The 18664-nt window shown below is 40.8% G+C and overlaps 2 protein-coding genes across 3 annotated transcripts; one reads left to right on the top strand and one right to left on the bottom strand.

The window, feature by feature from the left end:
* Nucleotides 1–2529: 2529 nt before the first annotated feature.
* LOC101171487 (lysine-specific demethylase RSBN1L) lies at nt 2530–16619 on the top strand. 2 transcript variants are annotated; one of them, XM_023955388.2, is made up of 8 exons: nt 2530–3073; nt 3336–3464; nt 4266–4942; nt 11682–11819; nt 11902–12044; nt 12374–12541; nt 12707–12815; nt 14300–16619. In XM_023955388.2, exons 1-8 carry the CDS (start codon nt 2578–2580, stop codon nt 15872–15874), a joined length of 3435 nt encoding a protein of 1144 aa, XP_023811156.1. In that variant the 5' UTR covers nt 2530–2577; the 3' UTR covers nt 15875–16619. The 2 variants fall into 2 exon arrangements, with proteins under 2 accessions (XP_023811156.1, XP_023811155.1); XM_023955387.2 differs by having other exon boundaries at nt 2531–3073; nt 12704–12815.
* Nucleotides 16620–17498: 879 nt separating this feature from the next.
* tmem60 (transmembrane protein 60) lies at nt 17499–18147 on the bottom strand. The gene has a single exon (XM_004069700.5). It carries the CDS (start codon nt 18145–18147, stop codon nt 17743–17745), a length of 405 nt encoding a protein of 134 aa, XP_004069748.1. The 3' UTR covers nt 17499–17742.
* Between the last annotated feature and the right edge of the window lie 517 nt (nt 18148–18664).

The raw sequence follows: 18664 nt of genomic DNA, 5'->3' as shown, positions 1-18664 counted from the left end.
AAAAGTTATTTGTTGAACATAAGCATAAAGAAAAAAACAACTGCTCACTACAAGTTTTGTGACTCATAAAGGCCTTAATTTGATAGGGTTAGAGTCGTCTAATGAAAGTAGAATGTTCTAACTGTCAACATATCCATGTATAAATTCAAACATTAAAAAGAAAAAGTGAACAGTTCATAACAAGTGTACTACACTTGTTATATAACATCTCGTTGGATGAAAACCCCCCCATATTAAAGATGACTGAGTAATTTTTAAGAGAATTTAAGTTATTTTCACCGTTTTACTGCCATCTATTGGCGTAAATAAAGATATCCTAGGAAGGGATTTAAAAAATGGCACAGAATCTTTTTAATAAATGCTGTTGTTACAGTGGTGCTTGAAAATAATTGTAATAAAAATGTCATGGTGATAAAGTCAATTTATACAGTACACACCATATTGTATCTATGTGGTAACAAAAATGACAAAATAACTTTACAAAATAAAGAAAAATGTGTAAAAAAAAATGTGTTTAACCCTTGTGCTATCCTAGGCACTTTAAAATTGGGAGTTGGGTCATCTAGACCCACTAGACAGTGCTCTGAACCTTTTTTCTTCAATGATTTGTGATCTTCACTGGTGTCCATGGATTACATGAAATCTTTCCACCTTTATCCACCTTTGTCATGGTAGGAAGAACACGTCAATGTAAGGGTGGGGTCATCTAAGATAGCACAAGGGTTAACCATGTTAAGAAAAATGATGTGATCTAATACCTTATGAAACAAACTTAATGTTTTTTTAAATTACATGTTATTAAATTAAGACAGCAAAACAAATATCAAAATGGCTTTGTGCAATAAAAAAAAAAGGTGGCTACACTAAAGAGTTTTTTAATTCTTCCCCAAAATCTTCGGATTAGACATGTAGATTTCTTAAATGTGTTTATTTAGGTTGTTAGTCAAAAACTATTTTTTTTTCATCTGTGTTTTTTATATTTTTTAATAGGTGCATTGAAGTAGTAGCCTAACCTGAAAGTTTTAGCCAATTTTTCCGTTTTTTAAACTTCCATCAAGCTTGTGGCAAACTTTAGTATGTTCAGTTATGAGAATTCAGACATCTATTTCTGTAGAAAATGTTTTAGTAATAAATTATGAAGATCTAAATCTAGTCTTTTTAAATGGGTAGAAAAACTACGAATATCTGTCTTTGATAGATGATATTTTTATCACAATGTTTGGTAGATTATTTTCTAATCTGGGCCAAATTTTTTACACTGCTGGAAAGCAAGTTCATCTACCTTTTACCTTAGTCACCTATGTAAAGAACAGCGATGTATGACTGGATATCTGAATTGAGTGCTTTTTTATTTTTTATTGCAGTAGTCAATTATTTTTTATGCTTGGAATAAATGAACAAAAAACAATCTCAAACATGCACGAATCTCCATAGCAGCTGGATGTTGGGATCAAAATATGTAGAAGTTGCAGAGAATTTTATGCTGATTGTTCATCATTTGGTGGAGGCAGTGTGAGACCCCATCGCCTTGATTGGGAAATGAGGCTTGTCATCATTTTAGGCAATCTCAGGACAGAAAAACATCAAATTGAGTTTTATAATCAGTGTCAATCCCATTTCTACACAGTCTGAGACCAAACCACATCCCCTGAGATGACTAAATTGGCTTCACAGAGCAGCTTGATCAAACTACCTCCATAGTTTGAGAGTGGAGAGGGTGGAATGGCCTGCCAGTGTGGCCTCAAAAGCTGTTTTCACAATGGCAGAGAATATATATATATATATTTTTTTTCTTCTGTAAAACCCATACCACAAACTACTTTTCTTTGCAGCTGGAGCAAAATTCAATGCCTTGAGAAAAGAATTCCTCCAAAAATAGGAGCTTTTATGGCAAAAAAAATTCTTTAAAGCAAAATATAATCCATCAAATCCAAATTCCTGTACTTTTTAGCGCTGTTTATGTATTTTCAATAACCAGTTATGCCTGTGTGATCATTTTCTGCTGCCTTCACATGTGTGTTGTCCACTGTGATGTACTTGGTTGTTTTTACGCTATAGAAGAATAAACCTATGTGCCTCAATCCAAATGGGATTTTCCTATATCGATTATAATTTCATTTATTTCACTTTAAAAAAATATTATAATGGTTTGGGTCTATTTTATAAACATCTTGCCTCATTAAATTGATAAATATTCGTCATTTTTAACACCTTTTTGTTAGGTGTTTCAAATGTATAGAAAACAACGTTTTTATAAAGGTGTCCAAAAGCAGGTAATCGTTTACTATATTTACATTTGTTAATATTTTGCAAATATGATCAACAAATTCATTATGACATATTAAAGAAGCAAAGATAAAATGCTTTTCCATTTTAGAGAAAAGTCGTTATGGAGATGATCAATAACACATCTGCAGAAGTCTTTCCATTCCTCGGCTATATGATCATCACAGCGCCGCAGTGTCTTGTTTATTGCCCCTTCCCCCCGCCTCTGCGTCTGACGTAAGCCCCGAAGCCCCGCCCCCGGCCTGTCTCTCGCGCAGCTACGTCTGACCGTAAAAAATAGAAACTTCCAAGATGGCCGAGTCCGTAGACTCCATGCATTTCGCAGCGAACAGCAAAACAAATTCCCCTAAACCCCTGACAGCCAAACGGCCGCCCGAAAGCCGTCCTCAGTCTTCCAGCGACATTTTCCCGCCGCCCCCTAAGAAGATCCGCGTGGAGGAGAAAGGCCTGAAGCACAAGAAACTCAACGGAGACGTCTGCGCAGGGGAAAAACACAACGGCAACGGGAAGCAGAGTTGTGGAAGCCCAGCGAAATGGAGTTTCGGCCCGGCCAAGACCAGCCACTCCACCGCGGCTGGGATGCCAGTTACCCCGGTGCGGAATATCTTCAAAATCAGCAACTTTCTCGCCTCGCCTCCCAAAGTGAAAAAGGCTAAAGAGAAACGACCGAAAGAGAAAGAGAAAAGCGGCGACGCTCGGCGGAGCTCCACAGCCGCCGTAGAGAAAGTCAGCCCCGCTAGCTGCCATACAAAGACGGAGAACGGCGACGTTAAAATGCCACCCAGAGGTAGGACAGCCTGCTTCCCGCTCACTTCACCGTTCTACACTAATGTGGGCTGTTAAAACAACAACGCTGCCATTTAAAGGATTTATTTCAACATATTTGAGTTTTTGTGTGTGTGTCGGGGGGGGGGGGGGGGGGGGGTACGCTTTGACAGGCCTCAGTGTTTTAATGGGCCCATATGGTGGGAAATACACACGTGGAAATGTTTGTTCATCAGTTATGGATGAAATGAAGCTCACTCTGCTCTGCATGCTGCTCCTTTCAGATCCTCACGTGAAGGAGAAAGACAGACAGAGGAAGAAGGAAAAGAAGAACGAATGGAAAAACAACAGCTTATTACCACCTGTGCACGACATTACCAGAGAAAACGGAGAAGTGCTTTTCCCTCAGAAAGGTAAGAAAAAGGATTATAGACTAATTTATTTAAAAAATAAAAAAGCTAGAAATGTTTTTATATAACTTTTTTTTAAATATCACAAAACAAACAGAAATAACTTATGTAAGAAATAATTTATGTAACTTTGTGGTAATTGCTTTTAAAGACCCACTACAATGAAATTGTTTTTTAACATGTTCTTGTGGCGTTATATTCATGATAAGGGATATGAAAAGAAAATTAAGCTTAAAATTATGTTCCTGAGTATTTTCTTTATTCAAATCGTATTAAATCAGATGACAAAATGCCGTTAGAAAAAGCTTGTAGTTGTTATGTACAAAGTTACAGATTGTTTTTTACAATTGTCCAAACGCAGTGCATTGTGGTCTATAGTCCCCCATCTAGTGAGCATCGATGCACACTGGTTTTTTGCACAGACGTCTGGGAGATTTCTAAGGCACTTGAATTGGAATTGTGAAATCGATCAGCACACAAAACAACAAAGGCGAACGCACTATAAAGTGAACTGTGTAGTGAGGAATTCAGACACAATCTATGGCCTAGAAAGTGTCTTTTTATTATTTATTTATGTTATTTTAGCTAAAAATGGCAGAATCATGATTAAAAGATCACTGGGAAGGATTTTACAATAGATCAAAACATGATTGAAGTGGGACTTCAAGCAGACAATTTTTTGGGTAATAACAAAAATTGTAATGTTGCAGATGAATTCTTGTGAAATCAAAAGGTTTTCAGGAAGCCATCAAAAGGTAATCAACGCTGTGTTTTGCTGTAAACAACTCTTTTTCTGTGTGACAGATAAGGAGAAGCTCAAAGCTGTTTCAGAGGAAGACCTGCTACTGAAAAAACTCAAGAAGAAGAAGAAAAAGAAGCACAAAGACGGGGAGCGATTCAGAGAGCGCCACAGCCGGCCCAAAATGTACCACCGCTCGTGCCAGACTGTGTGTTCAGGGGTGTCACTGGGCCTGCCGGAGCTGTTTAGCCGAATCAACGGGAACAACAGCGGCAGTCTAATCGGCAGCAGCAGCGTGTCGCATCAACACCTGCAGGATCCTGCTGTTACTGCCTCTACCTCCAGTTCCATCCACTCCATGGTTAGAGATCAGCTGGAGTACAGCTCTCCGCTCCACTGCACCCCGACGGCGGTCCTGCCTGAGCTGGAGTTCGGCCGTCTAATCCACGTTGAGCAGCAGGCTAACGGAGGGGCGTCTGTGGTGCACGCCTACTACGACCAGCTCGCCTGTTTGTCTCCGTCTGAGCTGGAGCGCTTCGCGGAGGAGTTTGTGAGCTTGTCGTTCAGCGAGGACGAGTCCCAGGCTGCGTGCTTTGTGATGGGAATCATCCACGGAGCAGCATCCTACCTTCCAGACTTCCTGGATTACTTTTCATACAACTTCCCCAACGCCCCAGTGAAGATGGAGGTGCTTGGAAAGAAGGACATTGAGACGACGACCATGGCCAATTTTCACTCTCAGGTAAGACCTTTTTGAAAAGAATCTTTATTGAAGTGTTGGAGAAAGAGGAGCTTTTGTAACCATCACACACACACACACAGCTGTCGTGAGCTATTCTGACCACATTCGGGTGTCAACATTTCCTCCAGTTTCAAAGCATCTTGAGATTGTCTTCTATAACTTCAAGCTGTGATGTTTGTGGTTGAAAATAATCCTCATGGGACACCCAGGTGAAAGTTGGAGTGACAGTGTTTGTTTTTAGACGTAGAAATCCACACTGGTACGTAGAGAAGCTGAAGTTGCTTTCTTTCTACCGTGCAGTGACAGTAAAACGGATTTTCTTTGACTTTCTACTTGCAGTCTCAAATACTTTGTTTTTTAACGTGTGGCTTTAATTCTTTATGGGGAAATTTAAAGATGTGGACATTTTATAAGAAACAACCATTCATACATCAGTGAGATCACATTGAAATGAAATAAAAAAATGCATTTTTCTGTTTTAAAAAGGAAATAAAAATATATAATTTAAAACATATTGTTTATAAGAATAAGCCTTTGTGAGACAAAATTACATCAGTTTTAACTCAGTTTTTTTTTTATGTATTAAATTATTTCAGTCCAAAAAACTGTTTGCGGAAGACTGGAGCATTATTTTTTTGTAGTTAACTTCACAGCAGTTTCTTATATTTGTTGCTTTATTTTGACTCCTTGTTTGCACCTAAAACAAAGTTAGCTCGGTTTCATAATAACCACAGATTCAAACTGCTGGTTGTGTAAATATCAGTCCAAATAAGCAAAGCATTTAAGCATGACCACACGGTCAGAGTGACCTGCTAAAGTTCAAAGCAGGAAGAAAGGCGGCTTTAATGGTTGCTGATACATGGTACCATGTTGGTTGCTCTGAATATAAACCCACCCATGTTGATGTAGAAACAGTAGAGATTCTGATAGAAATATGTAATGTGGACCAGTGTTTCCCAACCTTGGTCCTGGAGGCACACTGTACTGCATTTTTTCCATCCAGCCTTGCTCAAACACACCTGCCTTTCATGGCCGTCATCGTCAGGCTTCTGCAGAGCCTGATGATGAGCTGAATCAGGTGTGCAGACCAGGGCAACATGGAAAACATGCCCCGAGGACCAGGGTTGGGAAACACTGTCATAGACCATTGCTAGTTTGTCGTCTCGAACCATCCTAATTGTTTTTCTTTAACCTCTGGCACCAAAATTTCTTTAAAATCAAAGAATTTTGGCTCACTTATTTTTTTTCTTTCTGGCCAGTTGAACCAACTTAGATGAAAAGTTTGAAGTCCTTTGATTTAAAAAAAAAATTCTATAACTATTATGTCCATTCTTGTTCCCATATGTTTTTAGATACATTTCTCCCCAAAGTGCGACTTGTGCATATTTTTGCGTCTGAGATATAAACTCCATAAACCATAAATCATGGTTAAAACAGAAACAGATTCTACTACCTATAGTCATTGGAGGAGGCCATTGTTTGGGCATCTGTTTCCCTTCAAAGTTTATCTTCATAAAAGATTATAAGAATATTCAATTGAGATTTAGGCAAAAAAAAGAATTCACGTTTTAAACTGATGTTTGAGAACAGGAAAATATGTTTGACAAATAAACAAGTATAAACTTCATATTTCAAAGCAGGACTGCACAATAAATAGCAAATTAATTGTTATCGCGATTTTAAGCTGTGCAATACGCATAGCGTAAAAGATGGCGAAAATTGCGATAAATTGTGATGTTAAATGTGCTAAAACAACCTAATGGCAGCTTGAAGTATTCAACAAATCAAATAAATCCATTTATTTGACCAGTCTGATGGACTCCTTTTATGTTAATGTTTGCCTCCTAGATGAGGGTCATTTAGAGTGTAATTTAAGTTATGTTGACTCTTATTTAAATTAAACTGCAGCAGTGAAATTGAAATAATGTATTTCGTTTTTTTTGCTTTTTGTTCATGTATCGCAAGTTATATCGCCATCCAAATATCGATCACTAATATTGCAAATTGCGAATTTTTTTCCCCCACATATCGTGCAGCCCTATTTCAAAGTAAGTCTTAAGTACCTCTAGATTTATTTGCATACGTTGGTGAAGTTTTTGTTGAAGAAAGGAATTAAACGTGCATTTAAGAACAGGCGTCAAATGCTTGGTGTGTACGTAGCATTTTTGAGTACAAACTGAAAGTACATGGAAAATATTAATTTTGCTCAGCAGTCTGTGTCTTTTAATAATAATAATTCTTTTAATTTATGGGTGCCTGTCCGAGCTCCCATAGACACTTTCTTCACGATCTAAAGAAAGAGCAGAGCCACAGAATCTAATTTTATTTCCACTTTGGTTGAGGAGCTGTTTCATTTCCTGGCGTTGTTCTGCTGTGTTTATGAATGCAGGACGTTTATGTCACTTCTAGTGCAGGACTGGTTTGAAGGTCGTGGCATTCTTGTGAAAAATTGGCAAAGGAAGTCACCTGTCAGAAGTCGATCAGGAAATACCTGGAGACTGTCGGGACAAACGGCTTCCATAACATCTCAGCAGATCCACACTACGATCACCTGCGTGCCACACTGCAACACCGGGGTCATTCATGTAAAAAGGATTGAGCACTTCACAGGTTCATTCCTGTCAGTAGTCCAACATTTCCTTAAAAATGTCTGAAGTACTATTTTAATTGTCTAATGCAGTGTTTTTCAACCTTTTTTGAGCCACGGCACACTTTAACCTTGACAAAAATGTCGCGGCACACCAGCATCCCAAAAAAAAAAAAAAAGCAGAAACTCATAGTCTGTTTTGATCTACAGCCCCCCCCCCCCCCCCCCCCCCGGGCAATCTGACGTGCATTTTTGTGATAATTGTGGCAGAAAAAGCAGAAAGTTGCAGATGTTTTTTCTAAAAGATGTAATAAAACTTAAGTTACATACCAGGGCTCCAGACTAACTTTTTTCACTAGGAGCACTGTGGCCCCTAAATGAAAATTTTAGGGGCACAACCTGAAAATTTAGGGGCGCATACCGTAAATCAACATGCAAACCAGATCTTCTAATTTCCACTGTATTATAAATACACTAAATAAAATAAATAAAGGAAATAAATACTTTAATTATAGATGCAAAAATTACAATCTGCTTTTTCAAATTCAGTGTCAGATTTTATTCTGCACTTTTGAAGATGCAACAAGAAGGTAAACTGACGGCAGCATCGCTGTCATGACAGAAAAAATAGTAAACAAAATACCATAAATTTAGAATAAAAAAAGTTTTTAGTAACAAGTGATTACCGTAATAACCTTTCGGTCATTTCACAGTTAAGAACAATACTTAAATGTATGTAAACATTAGGGGATGGAAATTCATGTTTGCGACACCAAATACGTGCAGCCAAGATGCACAATAATTTGAGATCACCCAGATGGACGTAACGCTGCACAGATCACCTGGTGTGAGACATATTTTTGTTTTTGCTCTAACATCACCTGTCAATCAAAACCAAAATATCACCAGAAAGGGGCGGAAGCAAGACCCCAACCTGACCAAACACAGCTGGAAATTTAGTACTGAACTGACTGAAAGCTGCCCTACAGACTACAAAACAATGCATTATGGGACATGCGTCCTGATGGGTTTTTGTAGTTCACAGATCAATTAAAATAATTTAAAATACCAACTGATTTAAAAAAGGCTACATACATCACAAAACATTGAAATAATTATAAAAGATGTAATATCACAGATCATACTTAGGGGGAGAGGCATAATTATTAAATTGAATGTTAAGGACAACTCCAACTTCCTGTTGCAGCTTCGCCTTCATGCCCCCCCCCCCCCCCCCCCCCCCCCCCCCTTCCCGGGCGCTGGTTCATCTCAAACACGTCTATCGTTGCATTTTCCACACGTGTTTTAAGTGCGTCTAAGACTAAATCGTTAGAATAATGTCGCTCACACGTGTTTATGTTCGAGCCCCGTTAACTGTCACGCATGTAGGTGTGGGACATTTATGCTCCTCAGCTGACCATCTCCCGCGGGAGCGGTGTGCTGTCGTTACAGCCGTGCATGAGAGCCGTGGTTTGCTTCGCGAGTTTGAGACCCCTGCTGTACACTCTGGCACTGGTATACTAGCCGCAGGTCGGAAGAACGAATCAATAGTTCGCTAGCTGTTCATAGCTCAGACGCACATATCAGGTTGTGATGATTTGTCTCCGTTTCCTTCCCACAGACGTTAACGCGCACTCGATTATCTCTAGGCCCCGCCCCTCCACATATTTTAGCCACTTGCAGTGACTTTCCCTATTCTTCTCACACGCATTGGCCGCCTCAGGCATCACTCAATGACATGCGAGTGTGCGCTCGCGTGTGCTCCAGTCTCACGAGTGTGTGTGTGTCTGTCTGCGTGCGTGTGGGCTCGCGTCTCATTGATGATTTCATTGCTCATTTCATTGATCATTGACGGGCCGCTTCCACGTTTAATGAATAAAAAAATACGGAGGGTGGGGGAGGCAAATTTACTGGTCGCGCATGTGCGACTGGATGTAAAATTCAGTCGCACAGTCTCAAATTTTGGTCGCAAAATGCGAGCAAATGGTCGCAGTCTGGAGCCCTGCATACAAACTGTATGTTGGTTGTGGTTTCAAGACGTGTAACAAGGACGACTCATTGTACGCTGAGGCGCTGTCCCGTCCCTTTAAGCCAATGCATCATGGGAGATGTAGTGTTAAAACTGCCAGAAAAAGGCAGAAAGACTCGCGTCTCTGAGCTTCATGGTTTTGTTCACTTGTTCCAGTCTGATACCGGATTCTGTGGAAAGCTACACCGCTAAAGACGAGCTTTAGCTGGTATTTTTGTTGGAACTGAGTGAGTTATGAGCTAAATTGGAACAAGGAAGTGAATACTTTAAACACTTCTGATTGGTCAGACTGATGACATGTGATTAAGCCTTCAAGAAGCTGCGGGACTTTTCAGATAACAGTTATAGCTGCAGCTAAATCGCGTTACCGTCATTCTTATAAAAATGTCTTTAATAGAATCAAATAAACACAAAGAAAAAAGTATTTCATGATCTTTCATATTCCTAACTACTCAGTGTTTTATCAGGACCTGTTTGGATGAACAAAGAGCTGATTTCCTGGAGATGGGAAATGTTTTTAGATCAATTAATGAGGGCAATTTTCCACGGCACACTTGACCATCTCCCACGGCACACTAGTGTGCCGAGGCGCACTGGTTGAAAAACACTGGTCTAATGTGCAGCATTTTCTTCCAATATAATCATCAGAAGTTTAAAAAACACTGTCAATGGTATCACTCTGTGTTCTAATAGTCTCTTTTTCAACAGAATCACTAAAATAAACTTAACTACGGTATGTTCCTGTTTATGGAGATACATCTTCAGACACCAAATAAACTCTAAAAAATGTCAATATAATGCAGATTGATTGAGACTTGAATTATTATGTCTGTGCCTGAGTTTTAATGCTGAATTTAGGGTCAAAATGCTAATGACACATTTTGGTCTGCTGTCATGAAACACATTTTTGGTTGTACAGAATACACCGTTTGTTGTGTGCAGTGAAACATTCAGATGAACTTCTGTCTGTCTGGTTGAGAGAGAAATAATGAGCAAAGGGCAAAATCTCACCTCAGGTTTTGTTGTAGCCTCGTGTTTAATAGAAGATGCTGTTTTATCAATTTAAAAATGTTTGGTTTGTTTCTGCTTTGAATTTTTAATAGTGCCTCTGAAAATGGTCAGATTTTTGTGAGGCTGATGTTACGTGTGTTACCAGCACAAAAATGATGGAAATTCATGTTGGCCACACGTACTACATGCAGCCACGATGCGCATTGCTGCTACCCACGTGTGTTTGAAGTGCGTCCAAGGTTGCATTTTGTTGTTGGCCGCACATATTTAAAATTAAACTCACAGTCCCATTAGCTGTCACGCACCGAGGTGGGTGACCTGTGTTCCCCACGTTTGATCCATCCATCACTGATCCTGGAGGAGTGGGGAGCTGCAGAAACGGGAGCTATTTGGTGGTTTAACCCTGGCCAAAACCGCAATCCTAACCTTCTGGGTCCGTGCGGCCAAGAAAAATGTTCAGGGCTCGCCAAAATTGTGTGCTTTCTTTTTGTAAAGCCCACATTTTAGACCAGTTTGCTTAAAAAAGAAAAAAAAGAAAACGAAAAGATGCACATGATGTTTAAAGTCCCACTCCGATCATCTTTTGATCTATTGTAACAGCGTTTCTAGTGGTCTTTTATTTATGATTTTGACATAAGACAAGATATAGACAAATATACTTTATTGATCCCAGCTTGAAAAATGTGTTGTTGTTTTTAGAATTTTAGACATTTTTAGCCTAAATTAAAACACCTTTTCTACGACATCGTTTCTGCAGAGCGGCAGGAGTTATTAGATATTTGCCTCTGAGTTGTGGGCGGGACTGTCGGCATATAAGAGCTAACCCCACCCCCACTTCCCGTCACCCATCTGTTTACTTGCTCTCCCACTAGCTTACAGCCCCTCACAACCTTAACCTGAAATTTTCTGTGTAACAAAAACGGCAAGCAATATTGGAGCTATCCAGCCAAACGGTTTTGAGCCAGATGTAAGCTCAGACGAGGAAAGCAAAGACGTTCATGGGTCTAGTGATATAAGTGGATGCATCAGAATGGAACAGAGCAGGGCAGAGTCCTGTCATCAGAGTGGGTCTGTAAAAACGACCCTGACGGCATCCGTGTTGCTTCCTGCAGGTCAAGAGGACATACTCCCAGGGAACGTACCGTGCAGGTGCTATGCGGCAGGTCAGCCTGGTTGGAGCTGTGGATGAAGAAGTTGGAGATTACTTCCCAGAGTTCATCAGGATGCTGGAGGAATCTCCGTTCCTTGAGGTAAGAGCAGCCGTCTGTGTACATGCACACAACCGCTGCTGTGTGTCATTATGTAAGCTAACGTTTCTCTGCACGTGTGCAGCGGACTCTGCCCTGGGGAACATTTTCCAGCCTGAGGCTGCAGAGTCCTACAGAGAGTGACGATGGGCCCATCATGTGGGTTAGACCCGGGGAGCAGATGATTCCCATGGCGGACATGCCAAAATCCCCCTTCAAAAGGAAAAGGTGCGTGGTTGATGTTGACCCCGGGGTCAGTGCACAACAAACTCAAGAAGGGCTCTTCTCTGCAACAAGCTTTGCTTTTAGTGGAAGCAGCTTTGACTAAGCTCCGTCTGCATCATCACATTTTGGCTGCTTTTTGTCCTGTGATCAGTGGAATCTGCCAGCATTTCTTCATTCACAAAAATGTACTATTTTGAAGGATTTTGGACAGAAATTATACTTCGGAGGATTTTAGATGGTTTGACAAGTTTGTTTCAGGTGGATTGCTTAAAACTGTCATTCAATTAAATGACTTACAGAAAGCTAAACGGTGATTAACACATTCATTTCAGGTCTACCAATGAGATCAAGAATCTGCAGTATCTCCCCCGCGCCAGTGAGCCCAGAGAAATGCTGTTTGAGGACCGCACCAGAGCTCACGCCGACCACATCGGTCAAGGCTTCGAAAGACAAACTACTGCTGCTGTGGGTGTGCTGAAGGCAGTGCGCTGTGGAGAGGAGTGAGTACCAAGAGACATCTTTTTACTCTTTAAGCAGAGCATTACATACTTTGAAAACTCATAAGAACGCCACCACAGAGCCAGACGTCTGCATGGTGGTTATTTTCTTTCACCTCCTCTTCAACTGAGATCACTAAAAGTTGGTTTGTTTTTTGCTCCCAGCAGTGACACCCCCGCCCGGATCACCAAAGATGTGGTGTGTTTTCACGCTGGAGATTTCCCAGATGTGGTCATGAGGCTGCAGCTGGACCTCCACGAACCCCCACTGTCTCAGGTAGCCTCACTTCTCTGATTGTAGCAAGATCTGCTTGGTATAGGCACAAGTTATGTCCTGTTTCTAAAAGAAGAAAAAAAGCGTGCTTATTTTAAAGCCAGCATTAAGTAAAATGTTTAAAATAGGCACAAATAATTAGTAAATAATGCCCATTTTTAAAAAGGTGTTGATCATCACAGTCAGATACTCTCAAATCAATGAGTCACTGGGGCTTGTAGCCTATCGTCTTCGTTCTCTGATGTCACCTGATCTGGACCAAGCCGCATGCAGACAGATGAGTGGCTAAAACACATATTTTTAAGTAACGGCTTAACTATGGTTAGAGAGGCATGTGTATTTAAAGAAAGCCACAGCACAGTTTAAATTAGAACCAACTTCCTTCTAAGCTGCAGAAATAACCAGAGCAAAAGAAACCCAACTGTTGTACACAAACTGCTGCGCCTGATAGAGAGAAAAGTCCCAAACATTCTCTCATTCCTCTAAGAGGCACAGTTTTGGTTTGCAATATTTGAAATATTTACATGCTAAACACAAATGCTTGAAGAAGAAAAAGTTGTTTGTGGACTGGACCACTGACTCCACTGCATCACAGAGGGGTGCAACGTTTACAATGAAAGTCTCCAGTCTGTGGAGTCCTGAAGCTGCCATGGTATTTATGTCACGTGATCAGGGCTGAATTTGATTTAGTGCACCTGTTGGCCTGCAGGTTTGTGGTGGTTTGTGTATGGAGAGGATGGACAGGTCCTGTTTTTTTTTTTTTTATTCAACAGATTTGTTAAGTGATTTTGTGAAAACCTTGAAGATTTGTCAAACAATCATATGAATTTGTGTTACCAGTCGGGTTCAGACAAAATAAAGGCTGATGTTAGTCCAGTTAAAGTTCATCCACGGCTAAATGTTGTTACCACGTATTAGCCTTATCCTAACCCTTCTTCCGGCTCCTTCCGCCAAGAATAAACCACTGGCCGCACAGATTTAAAAAAAACAATCAGCGAACATGCACTAAATAATAATCGTAACAAGAAAAGCTTGTTTAGAAGATCCTCTTGCTCTACACTGCAACTGTTTGTTTACAACTACTGCTGTACTGTAATTTATCCAGACCAATCACTATTTTACATGTCATCAGACCAACGTACATCCAATCAAACAGAGTGACATCATCATCAGTCACAGGCCCCCCGAACACTTATTGCAGGCCGAACAGTTTTGGTACCTGCACCGGCAGTGCGCTTGCTAACGCCTGTGTAGAGCTCCTCAAAATAAAAAAAACCTGATTTCCCGTGTAGTGATGAGGAGGACAAACCTTTGATTGTAGCTCCTGGTGGTGGACAAGTGTCCAGCAGAGAATTTGATCAGTTGAAAAGGAGAGGCAGTGGACACAGATTTGACGCGCTCATCTTGTTTGGTGTGAACTTGGCACCTCACCCTGCTCTTTGAACACTCATTGGTCCATCTTTTCACCATCATCTTTTCCCCCACAGTGTGTGCAGTGGATAGACGATGCCAAGCTTAACCAGCTGAGGAGAGAAGGCATCAGATATGCCCGCATCCAGCTGTACCACGACGACATCTACTTCATCCCCAGAGGAGTCGTCCACCAGTTCAAGACGGTGTCTGCCGTCTGCAGCCTGGCCTGGCATATCCGACTCAAACTCTACCACCAGCACGAGAACAAGGAGGAGGAGGAGGAGGAAGCAAGGAGGGAGGAGGACAAGTCTTCACCTGGAGTTTTAACGCACAATATCAAAGACGAGGAAGATGAGCATGAAGAGAGGGTAAAGATTGACCTAGCTGTACAGACAGGTATAAAGCTTAAGGAGGAAGACCTGGAGGAAAAGCAGGAGCTGCCCTTAAAAAATCGGACACAGACTTTTAAGGAGGAAGAGCTGGAGGACAGAATTGAAAGTGAGGAGGTGTCAGCAGGAAATCCCCCACTTTCCGCTAACAATGAAAGATGTGAAGTACACTATTCCACACTGACAGTTTCCAAAGTTGAGGAAAATGAGAAAGAAGGCAGTGAGCGGGGTGTAGACGCATATCAAAGGCTGCAGAAGGTCCCTGAAGGCAGCACAGAGGACGGCCCTGCATTCAAGTCTTTGCAGTATGTTAGGAAGGAGAATGACGTGGAGGAAGAGAGGCAGCAGAAGACACCTCTGTCAGGTCCCAGTCTAAAAGAGAAAGCTAAAGATAGTTCAACAAGCCCTTCCAACACGCCGCATATCAAAAAGGAAAAGGGCAAAAGAGAAAAAGATGAAAAAATCAGAATGAAAGAAAAAAAGGACAAAGATAGGTGTAAGGACAGGGACAAAAGAGACCGGGGCAAAGACAGGGAAAAGGACAGAGTACGAGAAAAGGTCAAAGCAGAGGGAGGAAAGGAAGACGGCACGCCGATGCCCCAGCAGACAAAGAAAAAGGAGGACGAAGAGAGGACGAGAGAGAAAACCTCTCAGACCGTCCCACCAGTCCATAAAGAGGACAAGTGGGACTTGAAATCGCAGCACCACACCAAGAAAGAGAAGGACCACGACCGGGGAGGCCTGCCGCCTCATTCCCGACTCGAAAAAGAGGAGGCGCTAGACGCCTGCACACACAAGCACAAGTCATTTCAAGGGAAGACGGAGAAGAGCGGCCATAGGGAGGGAAAGGACAGCAGCGTGGGTATGCAGGCCAAGCCAGCAAGAGAAGACGGGAAGACGCACAAACCCACAAACCTTCAGGTTAAAAAAGAAGTTAAGAAGGAGAAGGACTTTAACAGCAAAGAGGAAAAGAAGAAAGCCGGTGAACAGAAACCCCCACGGACTTTTGTCACTTTTGACCTCTTTGAACCAATGGACGCTCATCAAACTTTGGCCCTGTCCCTAACGGACAGTAGACCTAAACCTCACCATCACAGTTCCTCCAAACCTGGATCCCTTTTGACCTCTAAAGGACCAAAAACAAAGGACTCTGTGCCGGGGAAACCTTCGACAGCTCTACAGGACACTGGGCCACAGCACTCAATAAAACCGCCCCAGAAAACTCACACACAGCAGACGCAGAAAGACTTCTTGATATGAATGTTTGTTTGTTTTTTTACTGTATAACTTACTCCAGGGCTTTGTTAAAACACTGAAGGTTCATCCTTCTTTTAGACATCATCAGCCACATGTTTGTGACGCAGAGAAACAAGGATGTTCTCCAGAGTATTTTAATGGGGCCGAAGAATGTAAGGCGAGTAGCTCACTTCACGTTTGTTAGCAGATGTATGTAGGCTTTATATGAATTGTCATGTGACCTGTGTGTCAGTGCCTGTGCACTACTTAGCTTTGCTTCTAAAGCACCTAATTTAGGTACTGAACTAACCAATCTGAAAACCAACCATCCTGGCTCTTTAGCATAAAAATGAACCACTTTCAAAACAACTTGATGCTCTTCAGAGCTGAAATCCGGATGTTCCCGGTTTTAGCTGATGGGATGTGCTGTGTGGAAGACGCCCAAATCAGAGCGAAGTACATGTTTTCAGACTGGACTGTTTGACTCACACAGGGCTGTAAATGATACTGTATGTACCAAAACTGTACAGTATAGATGTTATTAGCACCAATGTGAGAAAATGTATACAGAAATTGCATATATTTTTTGTAAGACAAGTTTTATTTTCCATAGAACTTATTTATATCATTTATTGTCTGTTTTTATTTGGAAACTGATGTATGTGAAACTTTTGTTGTAAATACATTTTATTTCCTAAGATTAAGACTTGGTAGTGTGATTTATACTCTGATCAGAACCTCTCAATAAATGGTTCCACATGTTGAAGAAGTCCAAAGTTATTTACGTTTAACCAGTATTGCTGAAATCCTACCATGTGACAAGTTAAAATATTAGTACAGCAAATCTAATGAATGTTGGTAAACTGGATCACTGCATATACATTTTAGTTTGTATGTTAAAACAAAACTATTACTGCAGCTAATGAAAGATCAAGATAAAGGCTGAAGATTTTTCCCTCCACGTTGAGTCAAAGTGCACAAAACCGCCCAACCGTCTATTGTCATTTCAATAATAATCAGCAATATAAAGCAGAAAAATGAAAGAAGAGCTGATCTGGACGGTTTTATGGCTTCACCTTTGGTTTAGTGGTGTGATGGAAGATGCCGTTTACTCCAAACTGCATGTTTTGCAAAATGCAACATGTGACCAAAAAATAAGAAAATTCCCCCACATAACTGATGTCAATGAAATTGAATAATTGCTAAAGTGTTCACTTAGTCTTAGTGAACACTTAGTCGTAATTTGTTTATTTCCTCTACCTTTATTTAGAATTTTAAATAACCAATAATAGGACATTAATCCTCCAGGATAGATGTTGAGATTCTTTCAAAACTCATTTTGTATTTAAATCCCATTTGAGACATGAATAGACTCCGATATAGAATAAGGTCCAAAATATCTCATCAAAAATCCGATTTAGATTACTTCATTTTTTAAATGGGTTGTAGTAAAGCTTGTTTGTGATCTCTCACAGTCAAACAAAAACCATTTTTTGCAAATATATCTTTAATACATATAGAAGTAGATACAGTAAACTCTAAAATTAATTATAGAACCATTTTTATCCCCAATCAAGTCCAAAATTCTGCTCTGTACTCTATTCGCATTGATGGGGAGATGGAAAAAAAACGCAACAAATTGTAAAAATCTAAGTGAAAAGTTCATTTATTTTAACCCTGTGGACTGTAAGTTTAGTACTGCGAGCTGTCGTTTATACCACACATAGTTGCCGTTTTTTTACCTTTTAGAAAACCTCAAAGGAACCTTCCATAAATTCATTTATGACTTTGTGACATTTAATCAGAAGTAAGCTAACTTTATCTTCCTTTGGAGCTGCTTCTGAATGGTGTTATTGCCACATACATGGAATAAAGTCCTAAATGTTGGAAGTTCAGTCCCTCCTGTAGCAGAAAACACTGTGTCCCAACTCCAGCAATGCTCCACCGAGCATCAGCCACAGAGGGACGCACACAACACTGACCAGCACGTCGGTGTGCTTCTCCAGGCGGGAGCACAGAGTCAGACAGAAGGCCAGCTTCAGCAGCAGGGCTGCCAGGTACCACAGCCTCCTCTTCACGCTCTCGTCGCCGTCCCTTGGGTCAAAATCCGGCTTGCAGCGACCTGCCATCTTCACTATCAGCATGAGGATGAGGATGGCGTCAAAAGTCCAAACAGGAAGGAAGATGAGAAACCAGTTCCAGTGGATTTTGGAGTCCAGCTTGAGGACCAACATGATGAGAAAGATCAAGGTAAATATCCAGGAGAGGAGGACACGTTGAGCCAGGGACATCTTCATCTATGGAAGGACGACGGTCTGGAGCCAGAGTCTCCCAAAGAAGAAGCACGCGACCACAGCGATCACCAGGTAACCTGAAAGTACAGCGACACACTTCCAGTGGTTGTAAGGCTTCATTAACTGCCATGTATGTCCTCAAATACCAAATTCAGGACAACATTATCACAAGCTAAAAGCTAAAGTGTAGTGAGACGCAGCTAACGTGACAACATTGCTTTAAAGACGTCTTACCAAGTTCACCCTTGGCTTAGTATGACCGTTTGAGAATAAAAAGCAGATATCCATGGAAAAAAACAGGCTTTAACGCATTTCAATATGTTTTAAAAGACGTAAAATATTTTAGAAAACGTCATGTTCCTCAAAGAAAACATCCGGTCTTCTGTCAAAGATTTTCAAAATAAAGCGCATCCTGTGTTTACTTTGTAACTTCCGGTAAAAAAACAAAAAACAAAACAAAACATTTCTCAAACAGGAATTAAAAACACACTGACACAAAATCACAGTTTAAAATAAATTA

Source organism: Oryzias latipes, chromosome 6 (genome assembly GCF_053564925.1).
Source record: "Oryzias latipes strain Hd-rR chromosome 6, Olatipes_Hd-rR_3.1".
Taxonomy (NCBI): Eukaryota; Metazoa; Chordata; class Actinopteri; order Beloniformes; family Adrianichthyidae; genus Oryzias; species Oryzias latipes.
The sequence above is the reverse complement of the archived record's forward strand: the minus strand, read 5'-3'. Positions and strand labels throughout refer to the sequence as shown.